Source organism: Aquarana catesbeiana, linkage group LG12 (genome assembly GCF_042186555.1).
Source record: "Aquarana catesbeiana isolate 2022-GZ linkage group LG12, ASM4218655v1, whole genome shotgun sequence".
Lineage (NCBI taxonomy): Eukaryota > Metazoa > Chordata > Amphibia > Anura > Ranidae > Aquarana > Aquarana catesbeiana.
Window position 1 is genome coordinate 205,657,210 of NC_133335.1, and position 13,574 is coordinate 205,670,783.

The window sequence follows — 13,574 nt, forward strand, 5'->3', positions numbered from 1 at the left end:
AATTTACAGCCACATTGAACATTGGTGCCAAAGGGGATTTTACATCTCAGCGGGTTGCGTACTTAGTATTTTCCAAGGTAGAACTTAAAAGAAAGAAAAACCAACTAAGAACATAAGTCAGTAGCACTGCAATAGTGCCTCAAATTATTAGCAGGCTATTTGCTAACTAGCACACATCAAGTAGCGTGTCCTACAATATTCTGTATGTGTAAACCTTAGTCAGTAGAAAAAACAGGAGAGAGGCAGAAAGAAAAAAGGGAGGTGGAGGGAAAAATGGAAGTATTAATACAGCTGGGACACCAGGGGCCAGGCCATCACGTCATGACCCACACAATTTACTCCAGCATCTCTATTTACGCTCCTCTTCTAGTAGAATTATCTAAGGAAGCACAGAGGACACATGGGTGTTATAATTGCTGGAATATTGGAAATCATGCCAATAATAACATGTTTCGCTGTGCTACTCCTCCTTCTGTCTCATAGCTGCCAAAAAAACCTTCCATTTTGACAATTTTGTTTAAAACAGTGATCCACTGGCCCACCTTTGGGAGATCTGAGTATTTACATTTTTGAGGGATGCAGATTTTTGCTGCATTCAGTATATGTATCAAAAGAGATCTTTTGTATCTACATCACAAGAGCAGAGTTAAGTGAAATAGGCCACGTTTCTGGCCTGTTCTCTAAGTGTATATCAGTCAACTTGAAGACCTTATCTTGAATTGAGTCCCAGAAGGGGTGGATGCAAGGACACGTCCAGAAAATATGTAGAATGTCACCATTATCTTGTTGGCAACTCTAAAACATCAGTGAGACTGCAGGGTAGATCCTGTGCATATGGGTAGGTACCCTGCACCATTACATCAGAACTTTATATCCCAATTCTTGAAGCCTACTAGCTAAAGAGGAGTGATGAGCAAAGTACAGGATACGGTCTCACTGTTTATCAGTGAATGTCAAATCTATGTCCCGTTCCCATTTTCGTATAGAGGTTGACACGTAGCTTTCTACAGGATAGAGTAAGGATAGAGTAAGTTTTGGAGAGGGCATGATGTAAAGGGGACAGATCTAGACAGTTATTCTCAAAAGTGATCAGGCCTCTTGGGACTCCTCCACCTGAAGAGGATGTCAAATAATGGCGAACCCTAAAAGCACTCTAGTGGTCTAGAAAGAGAGACACCATATTCCCGATGTCCCTTATAGAGCTCCTGTGTATTCCCCAGGTGAAATGGTGGACTGTAAATTGGTTAGTATGAAGAAAAGCTTTGAATTTAGGATCCGTCAAACCTGGGGTGAAATCTAGTGCCTTGATAACTGGGGATAAAGAAGTAAAAGTGGAGGAGGAGGATGATCTATAGAGGTACCCAGCTTTATTTAGGATCAGGAGCGTGGTTCCAATCATGGGATTAGACTTGACGCTTGTGGGAACAATGCATTTTGCCACGGAAGGGTTTTCAGTGGCACCAGGGACAAATCCTTTTCTAGCCCTACCCAGCCCTTCTCTCTCTGCTTAATCCAGTAAAGAGTTCTTGTCTGGTGGACAGCATAGTAATATTTAGTGGGATCTGGAAATCCAATGCCACCATACATCTTCGGGAGGGATAAGAGGCGATAAGAGAAAAGAAAAGTGCATGGGAGCAAAACTGGAAGTGTCTGCAGCAGGTATAACAGTCTCGGGAGAACAGTCATTTTCAGCATGCAGTTCCTCCTAAACCAAGTAAAAGATAGTTGGTGCCAGCGCTTAATTTCTCCCTTAGTCTTCGTCAACCACGAATGAAAATTTTTCTTAAATATATTGGATATCGATGGGGTAAAGTAAATACCCAGGTATTTGAGCTTATGGTTGGCCCACGTGAATGGGAAGTTGTGTCTTTTGTTCTGGAGCCTGTCAGGGAGTAGGTTCACAACTATCACCTTCCGATTTTTGCACATTTATTGTATAATTGGAAATGGCCGCATATGTTATAAGGGTTTTAGCAGGTTAGGGATAGTAAGTTCGGGATTAGTTACAAAAACCAATAAGCCGCAACTTTATGGTGGGTGCTCCCACTTTGTATGCCCCTTGTGTCTGGGTTAACCCTGATATGACAAAGTAGAGGTTTCAGAACTAGTACAAAGATCAGAGGTGAAAGGGGGCATCTCTGACGGGTCCCGTTGCTCATACTAAAGGTAGAGGAAACTGCCTCAACCTTACCACACTCTTTACCATAATGTTCAGCAATGCATTTTAAGTGTGCTGGTGTAATGTGGTGTGATTCATTCTGGATGAAAACCCAATGCACCTTCCGACCAGCGTGCATATGCCCTAATTGTTGGCAAAACACTGCAGGGTTTTTCAGTGCATTGTTGAGTTGCACTGCAATGCATGACCATTGGCAGGTGTAGGGTGCCACTCAAAGTGATCAACATTGCGACATACCAATGCTTTGAATGTGTGTTGCTGCTCTGCGGTAACATGCAGAGTAGCATGCATGTTATTGCAAATAAATGGTGTGAATGGGCCCTAAATTGTGATTTTTTAGAGATTTCCCTTCACTTCCAGTGCTAAAGACACAGCAGGAAGTAGAGGACAAAGACAGAAAAAAAAAACCACTATATTCAAGACTATGGATGGTGCAGGGAAAAACAATTCAACATGACCTTAACATGAATGACCTTTCATAAAGGAGATTACTGACCAGGTTTAAAAGGAAGAGAGGAGCCAGGGATGAGTTTGGAAGTATTGCATAGGCCTGGATGTCCACCAATGGTGCCATGCTCACATTTCCTGGGTTGATATTCAGAGATGGAGCAGAGTGTGAGGTAATTACTAGCTTCATAAGCATATCTGGGTACATCTTTTCCAACTGGAAAAAAAAACAAAACATAACAATGATTTTTATGAGTGTGACAGAAAGTCAGTTTACATAGTCTTTTTTAGTATAATTATGCAAGAAAACGCAGAGATTTCAGAAATGGAGACCCTGAGAGATAAAAGAAACTGCAGTTGGTTTAAAGTGCCAAAACTTTATTTTAGAGCTCCTGTTAGGTTTCACTGCTGTCAGATGCTGGAGAGATTCCATCACTTCCTGTCTGGTAAAGGGCAGGACTAGGTATGATCAGGTAGTAAATGACAAGCTACAGGTTTGTGAATCATTGACAATGTTGATAGCCACATGCCCTGCAACATGTTTTTCCTTCCACGGTGCAAGCAGGCACAGCCTACATAAGAGTGACAACTCTGCTCTGAGCTCAGGAGCAGTGCAGCATTGTTGACACACCATCAAATGAATCTACATCAGCTGGACTTGCACTGGCAAGATCAACAGGTATCTGTGGAACTTTGCAGGGGGACCAAGAGACAATTAAGTGCAGATACACTTTAAAATAAATGTTAGTGGGAGACCATAGTTCTACTTTAACACCATGCCTCCTGTCTAAATTTGAAGAAGGTACTAAGCAGAGAGACAAGGCTGTTCATGCCACTAGGGAGCAGCACAGTTGAGTGGGGCATGTGCCTTTGGAATAATACTGCAACCCACTTTACGATTAGTTGCAGGAGAATAGACTATAATGCCCCTTTCACTCTGTCCAATGATCCTCTGCTGAGCTGATTCCGCTTATGCAGAGTAGACACGAACACAGCCCCTTCTGCTCTATTTGCAATTGGATGTAAATGGACCAGCTGTTCGTTTACACCCGACTGCCCTGATCCGGCCAGATGAGTGGGAACAGATCCTCTTCTGTTTGGTTTGCCAGATCAGATTTGAGGTTGCCGGGTGTAAATGGACACAAGTCTGTTTACCTCCGCCGCTCCATAGAGGAAAATGGAGGGTCCGAACAGGTCCGCCTGAAAAACAGATGACTGCTCATTTGAAAGGGGCCTAATGCCCTGTACACACGGTCGGACATTGATCAGACATTCCGACAACAAAATCCATGGATTTTTTCCGATGGATGTTGGCTCGAAATTTTGTCGTGCATACACACGGTCACACAAAGTTGTTGGAAAATCCGATCGTTCTGAACGTGCTGACATAAAACACATACATCGGGACTATAAACGGGGCAGTAGCCAATAGCTTTTGTTTCTTAATTTATTCTGAGCATGCGTGGCACTTTGTGTGTCGGATTTGTGTACATACGATCAGAATTTCTGACAACGGATTTTGTTGTCGGAAAATTTTATAGCAAGCTCTCAAACGTTGTGTGTCTGAAATTCCTATGGAAAATGTGTGATGGAGCCTACACACGGTTGGAATTTCCGACAACAGGGTCCTATCACACATTTTCCATCGGAAAATCCTATCGTGTGTACAGGGCATAAGGGTTACAACATAGCTCTGATCAGTAGAATTGCATAACAGACACAACTGTGAACCTTAAAGCGGAGTTCCACCCGTATTTTTCACTCACCATGCAGCACTAATGTGCATCCTTAAAATGAATTGGCAATTTATTTATTTTTTTTTCTGTTCACTTACCTGATTTATGCCTATATCTAATTTCACTTCCTCCTCTAGGGGGCCACGGCACTGTGCGTCATTTCCGTTTTGCATTGGCTCCTGGAAGATCTTAGTCAGCTTAGCATGGCGTCTATGGAAATTCTTGGCCAGCTTGGCATTGCAGGGCTCCAGTAACATTTAACATTGGCACCTATGGAAAATCTTGGACAGCTTGGCATGGCTGTGCCATGCCAAGCTGACCAAAATTGCACTGCACTGCACATGCATGAGATCGACAGGTGCATGTTGGGTATCCAGTATGCACAGAATCCAAGAAGAGGGACACTGTGGCTTCAGATGCCCACACTGGAGATGGCCGCGCTGTGCAGAAACTTCACAAAATAAGAAAACAATGCTGCACAGATAGAAAACTGGGCATAGTTTACAGCATACCTTTGTTACATTGCAGAAGGCATGAGTTTTCTAGGGGTAGTTTTATCTTAAAAGTCATATTTTGGCCGGAACCACGCTTTAAGTTAACACAAAAGGTCACTAACGGTTCCCAATATGTAACCAAATAAATTACACATTTTTGTTACCATCACAAGTAGTTAAAATTCTACTATGCCCCAAATTAGGTTATCATACTTTACCTGTGGTATAAATATTCCAAAAGCTGAGGTATTCAGTCTCATTGGAGAACCTTTTGGAACCTACAGTATATGAAGAAATAGTCCATGAGTCAACTGCAAGGGTAGAATTCATCTAATTCTAGGAATTCCACTTTAAGTTGATTTAGCCTATTCTTGCACTTACAAATATAAGTTGAGATGCCTTTTCTTTTCTTTTTAAAAAAGAGATTTTGTTTATGATTATCCTCTATCTTTATGAAAGGTAATCCACTCATTTTTAGCAAACATTCTGTGTTAATTTACAATGCTGAGGCTTAAACCTAACTGAAACTTTATTTGTGTGATGTACCTATGAAATGAAGTTATTTAAAAAGAAATGATTCATTGCATGCTTTTTTTTTTTTAAATAGATACAATAATGCTCCCAACTAATGCTTTGCAGCTCTCCCCTGGTAGCATTCTAGATACATGGACCAATGCAACCTATGTGAGAGTCCTGATCTTTACACCCCCCTGCACAGCGCTCTGCTCAGAGAATATGATTGTTGTCGATTGGCGCACAGCAGTTAGGCTCCATTCACACTAACGCGTTTTTTGATGCATTTTGCATTTTGCAGAATTGCATGGGAATTTTTTAACATAGGTTCCTATGGAACATGTTCACATCAATGCATTTTTGTACCTCTTCGCTTTTGGAAAGGGTCAGGGACTTTTTTTCATGCAAAATGCAGCATTTTGCATGTAATAGAATTCAATGGACCAGCATCAAAAACGCAAGTATAGCGTTTTTACAGCGTTTTTACAGCGTTTTGCGTTTCTTTGGGTTTTTTTTAGAGTGTATACAGTCTAAAAAAAAAACTGTAAAAAAAAAAAAAAAAAACGCAAAACGTGGCAAAAACGCCACAAAAACACTGTGAAAACGCTGCTCAAAAATGCATCAAGCACCACAAAAAACACTGCAGAAACGCTCAAAAGCAACATGCATAGATGTGAATCGAGCCTTTTAGTGCTTTTTGCATTTTGCAGATTTGCACTACAGAACATGTTCCATAGGAAACAATGTTAAATGGACTGTAGTGCAAATCTGCAAAATGCAAAAAGCACTAAAAATGCATAGGTGTGAATCCAGCCTCATGACTATGCAGGGGGGACATGGGACTTTTTAAATCCAGACTGCTTTCTTTATGGTCTGGATATTCAGCATGCTACTGCTGCAGCAGCTGAAACTGCTAGGTACTCTAAAACCTTGGTTTGAGAGCGTTTTGCAAGACAAGCAACATTTTTAAATACATTTTGACTTGATATACAAGCGATGTCTTAATATACAAGTAGCGTCATGTCACAACTGAGTATAAAAAAGAAGAGAGGTGCCTCTAAGTGTAGCAAAACAGTTGCATTTAACCACTTGCTTACTGGGCACCTAACCCCCCTCCTGCCCAGACTAATTTTCAGCTTTTAACACTGTCACTCTTTGAATAACAATTGCGCAGTCATACAACACTGTACCCAAATGAAATTTTTATCATTTTTTTTCCCATAAATAGAGCTTTCTTTTGGTGGTATTTGATCACCTCTGGGTTTTTTATTCTTTGTTAAACAAGTTAAAAAAGACCATTTTTTTTTTTAAAAAGTACAAAACCGTTTTATATTTTGTTAATAAATTTTGCAAACAGGTAATTTTTCTCCTTCATTGATGTACGCTAATGAGGCTACACTATATGGGCACTGATAGGCTGCACTGATGGGCACCAATAGGCTGCATTGATGGGCACTGATAAGGCGACACTGATGGGCACTAATAGGCAGCACTGATAGGTGGCACTGATGGGTGGCAGTGATGAGCACTGATCGGCACTGGTAGGTGATACTGATAGGCAGCACTGCTAGGTGGCACTGATGAGGCACTGATTAGTACCACTGGTGGGCAATGATAGGTGGCACTCGTGGGCATTGATAGGTGGCACTGATTGCTGGCACTTATGTACTGGTGGGCACTGATTGGTGGGCACTGATTCGTGGCACTTGCAGGCAGTACTGGTGGGCACATATGAGGTGGCTTCACCTCTTCCTCTTCAGGACCGATGTCCCTTCAACAGAAGCCAGTGATCGGCTTTTTTTTCTCCTCACCTTGTCAGTGTGAGAAGAAAAAAAAAAGATTAACGATCTTCTGTTTACATCACGTGATCAGCTGTCATTGGCTGACAGCTGATCACGTGGTAAGGGGTCGGGATCGACCCCCTACTCCAATCTGTGATCACTGGAGTCTCATTGACTCGGGTGATCACAGCGTGCGCCCCTTTAGGGGGGCGTGGCCAGCGTGCAAAGGGGAGGATGTCAATAGACGGCCTCCCGGCAAAACAGATCCAGCGATGGCGCTGTAGCCGTCATTCGGCTATAGCGCGGATCTGAACAAGTTAATAAAGGTACAACATTTAGAAACTCTCATGTTTATGATTAAAACAGGCACATCTATGTATGCAGGCATCTGGGGTAAAGATGTCCACATAGACAATTCTCTGCACTGCCACTGGCGGCGTCCCTTCCATACTGCGCTCCAGAAGCGGTTCAAGCCTCAATTTCAGATCGCTCGACTGCAGGGTAGTCTTCCCGGTCACCATTTCAGACAGCTTTACCCCGGATCCCTGCATACTTAGATGTGCCTCTTTTAATCATCAACCATGTGAGTTGCTAAATGTTGGACCTTCATTAAACGTAACCATATTGCTACACTTAGAGGCTCCTCTCTTCTATTTTATACTCTGTAACTCCTGCTGGATTTTGCTTCTAACCCCCTTGTGGAGGCTTCCATTTGTAGATGGACATTTTATGGTTACACAACCTGGTCACATTGCTATAATCTTTTTATGTGGACTATAAACGGAAGGACTTATGAATAAGGCCCCTTTCACACTTATACGACTTCAAAGTCGCGCGATTTTACCGTGATTTTGCGGCCACGATTTTGCCGCGATTTGCCGCGATTTTACTGCGATTTGGGAGCAGTACTACTTTGCCACATTTTTGGCATTAACAAATAAAAACATTCAGTAGTTGGTATGAATCATAAGGGGGAACTCCACGCCAAGTTTTAAATAAAAAAACTGGCGTGGGTTCCCCCCGAGGGGCATACCAGGCCCTTAGGTCTGGTATGGATTGTAAGGAGAACCCCCTACGCCGAAAAATCGGCGTGGGGGTCCCCCCAAGATCCATACCAGACCCTTAACCGAGCATGCAGCCCGGCCGGTCACCGCCGGTCACCGCCAAAAGAGCGGCAGAAGATAGCGGTGGAGCCAGCAGAAGATGCGGACACCGGGAGAAGACGCCGGAGAGACCCCCGAAGTCGGAAGGGGACCCCCGAAGTCGGAAGAAGACCCCGGAGCTGCCTAATAAATTACTTTAAAACCTGTGTACTGTGTTTTTTATTGACACTTTTTTCCCTAGGTGAATGGGTAGGGGTACCATGTACCCCATACTCATTCACATAGGGTGGGGGGCCGGGATCTGGGGGCCCCCTTATTAAAGGGGGCTCCTGGATTCCGATAAGCCCCCCACCCACAGACCCCGACAACCAATGGCCAGGGTTGTCGGGAAGAGGCCCTTGTCCTCATCAACTTGGGGACAAGGTGCTTTGGGGTGGGGGGGCCGCAGGACGCCCCCCCATGCCCCAAAGCACCCACCCGCCATGTTGAGGGCATGCGGCCTGGTACGGTCCAGGAGGGGGGGCCGCTCGCTCGTCCCCACCCCCATTCCTGACCGGCCGGGCTGCGTGCTCGGATAAGGGTCTGGTATGGATTTTGGGGGGGACCCCATGCCGGTTTTTTCATTTAAAACTTGGCGCGGCGTTCCCCCACAGGATTCATACCAGACAGCTGTCAGCACTGCCTGTCGCTCATTGCGAAAGGAAAAAAAAGTTTTCCTTTCCCGATCAGCGAGCCAGGCTTGTGCTTACAAAGTCGTACTGAAATCGCGTCTATATTATTCAGGCACGATTTTCATGCTACTTCAGGGTTTAACATTGAGGTCTATGGAGTACAACTCGCATAGAAGTTGGACCAAAGTAGTGCAGGGACTACTTTCAAGTCGGCACGACTTAAAGTCGTGCCAATATGAATGGTAGTCATTGAAAATAATGGAGAATGACTTGTCATACGATTTTGCAGTACAAAATCGTGGGACAAGTCGTATAAGTGTGAAAGGGGCCTAAATGGTTGTGGAACAAATCATCTGTTTCCATTTTTTCTTATGGGGAAATTAGTTTTGATATACAAGTGCTTTGGATTACAAGCATGCTTCTGGAACGAATTATGCTCACAATCCAAGGGTTTACTGTATTAGTTTGGAGCAATATTACACAGTTTATTTTTTTATGCTTATGATTATTGTGTGTGAGTGCTCTACTCTTTTACCATACACCACTCATATTTGTACGTTACTTTCCTGATTACTGTGCAATAAAGGAATTAAAAAATTACAAAAAATCTTCCCTCCATGTGTTAAATTCCACTTAACAATAAGCTAAGCATAAATCACCAATTTATATATCAACATTGCTGACATGCAAAATATATATCACAAAAGTCATTATATATATATATATTTTGCATGTCAGCAATGTTGATATATAAATTGGTGATTTATGCTTAGCGTATTGTTAAGTGGAATTTAACACGTGGAGGGAAGATTTTTTGTAATTTTTTAATTCCTTTATTGCACAGTAATCAGGAAAGTAATGTGTGTGGTAAAAGAGTAGCGCACTCACACACAATAATCATAATCTTTAGTCCATTCCGTTGAATGTTTTTTTTTTTTAATGCAGCAACTCTAACAGGGGTTAATAAGGGCAATTAAGCAAAAGTTTTTTTGCGCCGGTGACACACACATATTTATTTTTTTATGCTGTCTCGCTTCATAAAAACAATTAAGAAAAAAGTTTCTATTGTGGTTTAAACTTGTCAAACAAATATGGCTGTCTGTTTTAATTATTAAACAATGACTATGAGTAATCTTTTAGGCCTGGTTCACACCAATGCATTTTTTAGTGCCTTTTCAGTTTTGCACAAGCACACTACAGTTCATTTAACATGGTTTCCTATGGAGGTAGTTCACATCTATGCATTTTACGGAAAGGGCCAGGGACTTTTTTTTTCAGTTTTGGTTCCATAGACTTCAATGGATCAAAAGCGTGTATTGAAAAACGCAAAATGCACCTGGCATATGCAAACTGCAACCTGCAAGATCATGATGTTTTTCCATGATCCGAGTAATTACTGAAAGTATGATGAAATAATACACTTTCCAGATATCAGAACGTGTTTTTTCAGGCATAAAATACTCTTGCTGACTTTACTGGCCTATTACACAACATCACCGCTCTTTATTAAATGATAAATGCAGTATTTTTATAGTTAGCTTTCTTACCATGTCATCAGTCACATTGAAGACAAGCTTTCCAACTGACTGATAGACATACCCAGCTGTATTAAATAAGTAATCTGAGACAGCAAAGTAGACCATCAGGTTGTGGTCATCTGGTAGAGACAATGGTGGTGGTGAAAACGGTGACGTGGCACGGTGTGCAATTTCAAAAACTTCACCCTGTGGATATAAATTTTGAACAAGTTTGTTAGTGACAAAAACACCTGCAAAAAGACAATTACTGTACATTCTCATATGTTTCTTACAAAGGGTAAATTTAAATCCCATCTTGGAAAAACAGATATGCCCCGTACACACGGTCGGACATTGATCGGACATTCCGACGGATGTTGGCTCGAACTTGTCTTGCATACACACGGTCACACAAAGTTGTCGGAAAATCCGATCGTTCTGAACGTGGTGACGTAAAACACGTACGTCGGGACTATAAACGGGGCAGTAGCCAATAGCTTTTGTTTCTTAATTTATTCTGAGCATGCGTGGCACTTTGTGCGTTGGATTTGTGTACACACGATCGGAATTTCCGACAACGGATTTTGTTGTCAGAAAATTTTATAGCAAGCTCTCAAACTTTGTGTGTAGGAAATTCCTATGGAAAATGTGTGATGGAGCCCACACACGGTCGGAGTTTCTGACAACAAGGTCCTATCACACATTTTCCATCGGAAAATCCGACCGTGTGTACAGGGCATTAGACTGGGTTCACACTTATACAAATTGGATGCAGAATTTTTTCCACATCCAATTTGCATGACAAGAGTCGATTCACATCCCAGAAGTCGATCGACCAGTATACAGGAATGGCGTGCGTAGTACCTCACGGACTCCACCCGACGTGTTTCGTTAGAATTAACGTCCTCTGGGGCATCAGACAAGCAGAGACAAGCAACAAAGGGGGTAGAGTTATGCAGGCCGGACTGTGGATGGCCAGAACTTGTATCCACTGCACCTAGTGACATCAGCCCTCCCTCAATTAGACATGTGCAGATGGATCTTTTGTACCATAGATCCATCACATGCTTTGCTGCTGACGAGTGGTTCAAAGGCCACAAAACGCATAGAGCTACCAAAATGCCGTATTCTTATCAACATATCTAGTCTTTCAAGTTATTATCCACTATCCCAACAGGTGCAAGAGGCCCTTGGTCCTGCAGGCATTAATTTGCTTACGTTTTTATCTATTCGTGTTTTGGTGAACCTTGGATTTTTATTGTGATTCACTTTGTGACAATTATGTTATTATTATGTTTGGGCATTACCCTGTTTTGCAATTATCCTGCTTTGCAATTACCTTGCTTACTACTGATACCAGCATTTTTCGTTATTGTAAATGTAATCAATACGATTCCTTTTATTAACCAATTTATTCTCTGGCTACCACATGCTTCATATAAAGTCCCAATATCCCCTTTCCCCCTTGCCCCCCTTCTTTTGAATTGAATAGGGATGGAAACACAGGACCTTACCAGGCCATGGTTTCATTTAAAGTCCCCAGGGATGGAAATACATGACCTTACCAGGCCATGGCTTTGTTAAAGTCCCAACTTGTTTCCACTACTTACTACATGTGCAGAACGGAAACATCTGTTTCGTTTCGATTCGATACTTACATAAATTTGTTTGGTTAAATTTGTTTAATACGTTTAATTCATTTTCTAAATTCATTTTGTTTATTCGTATTCGAATCAATTTGAATTTTCGGAATTCAAATTCATATCGATCCGAATAGTTTTCGAATTCAAAACGTTTTTGAATTCGAAACGTTTTCAAATTCAAAAAGTTTTCGAATACAAATAGTTTTCCAATTTTCAAAGAGAATAAAATAGAATAAAAAATAAACTAATAGAATAGAAAAAAACAGATTAGAATAGAAAATAATATAACAGAAAATAAAAAAAATTTAATATAATAGACTAAAACAGAACAAAATAGAATAGAAAATAAAATAAAAGAACAGAATAGAATAGAATAAACAAATAGAAAAAGAATAGAATTTAAAAAAATAATAAAACAGAATAGAATTTAATTTTATTTAAATAGAATCAATTTGAATTTGAATAGAATAGAAAAGGATAGATTAGAATAGAATAGAAAATAACAGAACACAGTATAGGAAAAACAATAGAATAGAATAGAATAGAATAGAAAGAATATAACCATCTTCCGATTCTAATCTATTCTTTTCTATTCTATTCAAATTTGAATGAATTCTATTTAACCATTTCCATACCGGGCCTAGTCTGGCACTTCTCTCCTACATGTGAAAATCATCATTTTTTTGCTAGAAAATTACTCAGAACCCCAGACATTATATATATTTTTTAGCAGACATTCTAGGAAATAAAATGGCGGTTGTTACAACTTTTTATGTCACACGGTACTTGCGCAACATTTTTTCATGAATTAAAAAATAACAAAACAGTAAAGTTAGCCCAATTTGTTTGTATAATGTGAAAGATGATGTTAAACCGAGTAAATAGATACCCAACATGTCATGTTTTAAAATTGCGCACACTCATGGAATGGTGCCAAACTTCGGTACTTAAAAATCTCCATAGGCGACACATTACATTTTTTTTATGGGTTACCAGTTTAGAGTTACAGAGGGGGTTTAGTGCTGGAATTGTTGCTCTAACGGATGTGGCAATACCTCACATGTGTGGTTTGAATGGTGTTTACATATGTTGGCGGGACTTACGTGTGTGTTAGCTTCTGTGCGCGAGCACACGGGGACGGGGGAGCTTTAAATTTCTCTTTTCTTGTTTATTTTACTTTATTATTTTATTTTTACACTTTCTTTAAAATAAATAAATAAATAAATTTATATATATATATATCATAAAAAGTTGCATGTCACTGCTGGCAGGAAGATTACAAAGTCACCCTCTAGAAGACTGTTTATTAAGTGGGCTTTTTAAATCAGCCTATTTAAGTGGACTCTGTTCTGTAGCTTTTGCATTCTGCTACACATTTCATGTTCACAATTTGTTTCTTTTTTTTGCACATATCACTGGTGATAAATTGAATGTTGATGTGATATTATATTGCATATACTTATTTATGTTTAATCATACAATTTTTCAAT

The 13,574-nt window shown here is 40.8% G+C and overlaps 1 protein-coding gene across 1 annotated transcript in view; it reads right to left on the reverse strand.

Moving 5' to 3' along the window:
* LOC141113448 (bactericidal permeability-increasing protein-like) overlaps positions 1-13,574 on the reverse strand; it is a 70,816-nt gene that overhangs the window by 18,884 nt on the left and 38,358 nt on the right. Inside the window, exons 8-10 of the mRNA XM_073606544.1 lie at positions 10,472-10,648; positions 5,075-5,134; positions 2,676-2,843 (exon numbers count right to left, since the gene is read on the reverse strand). Of these exons, the coding sequence (XP_073462645.1) occupies positions 2,676-2,843; positions 5,075-5,134; positions 10,472-10,648 (405 nt within the window). The remainder of the gene's footprint in view (positions 1-2,675; positions 2,844-5,074; positions 5,135-10,471; positions 10,649-13,574) is intronic.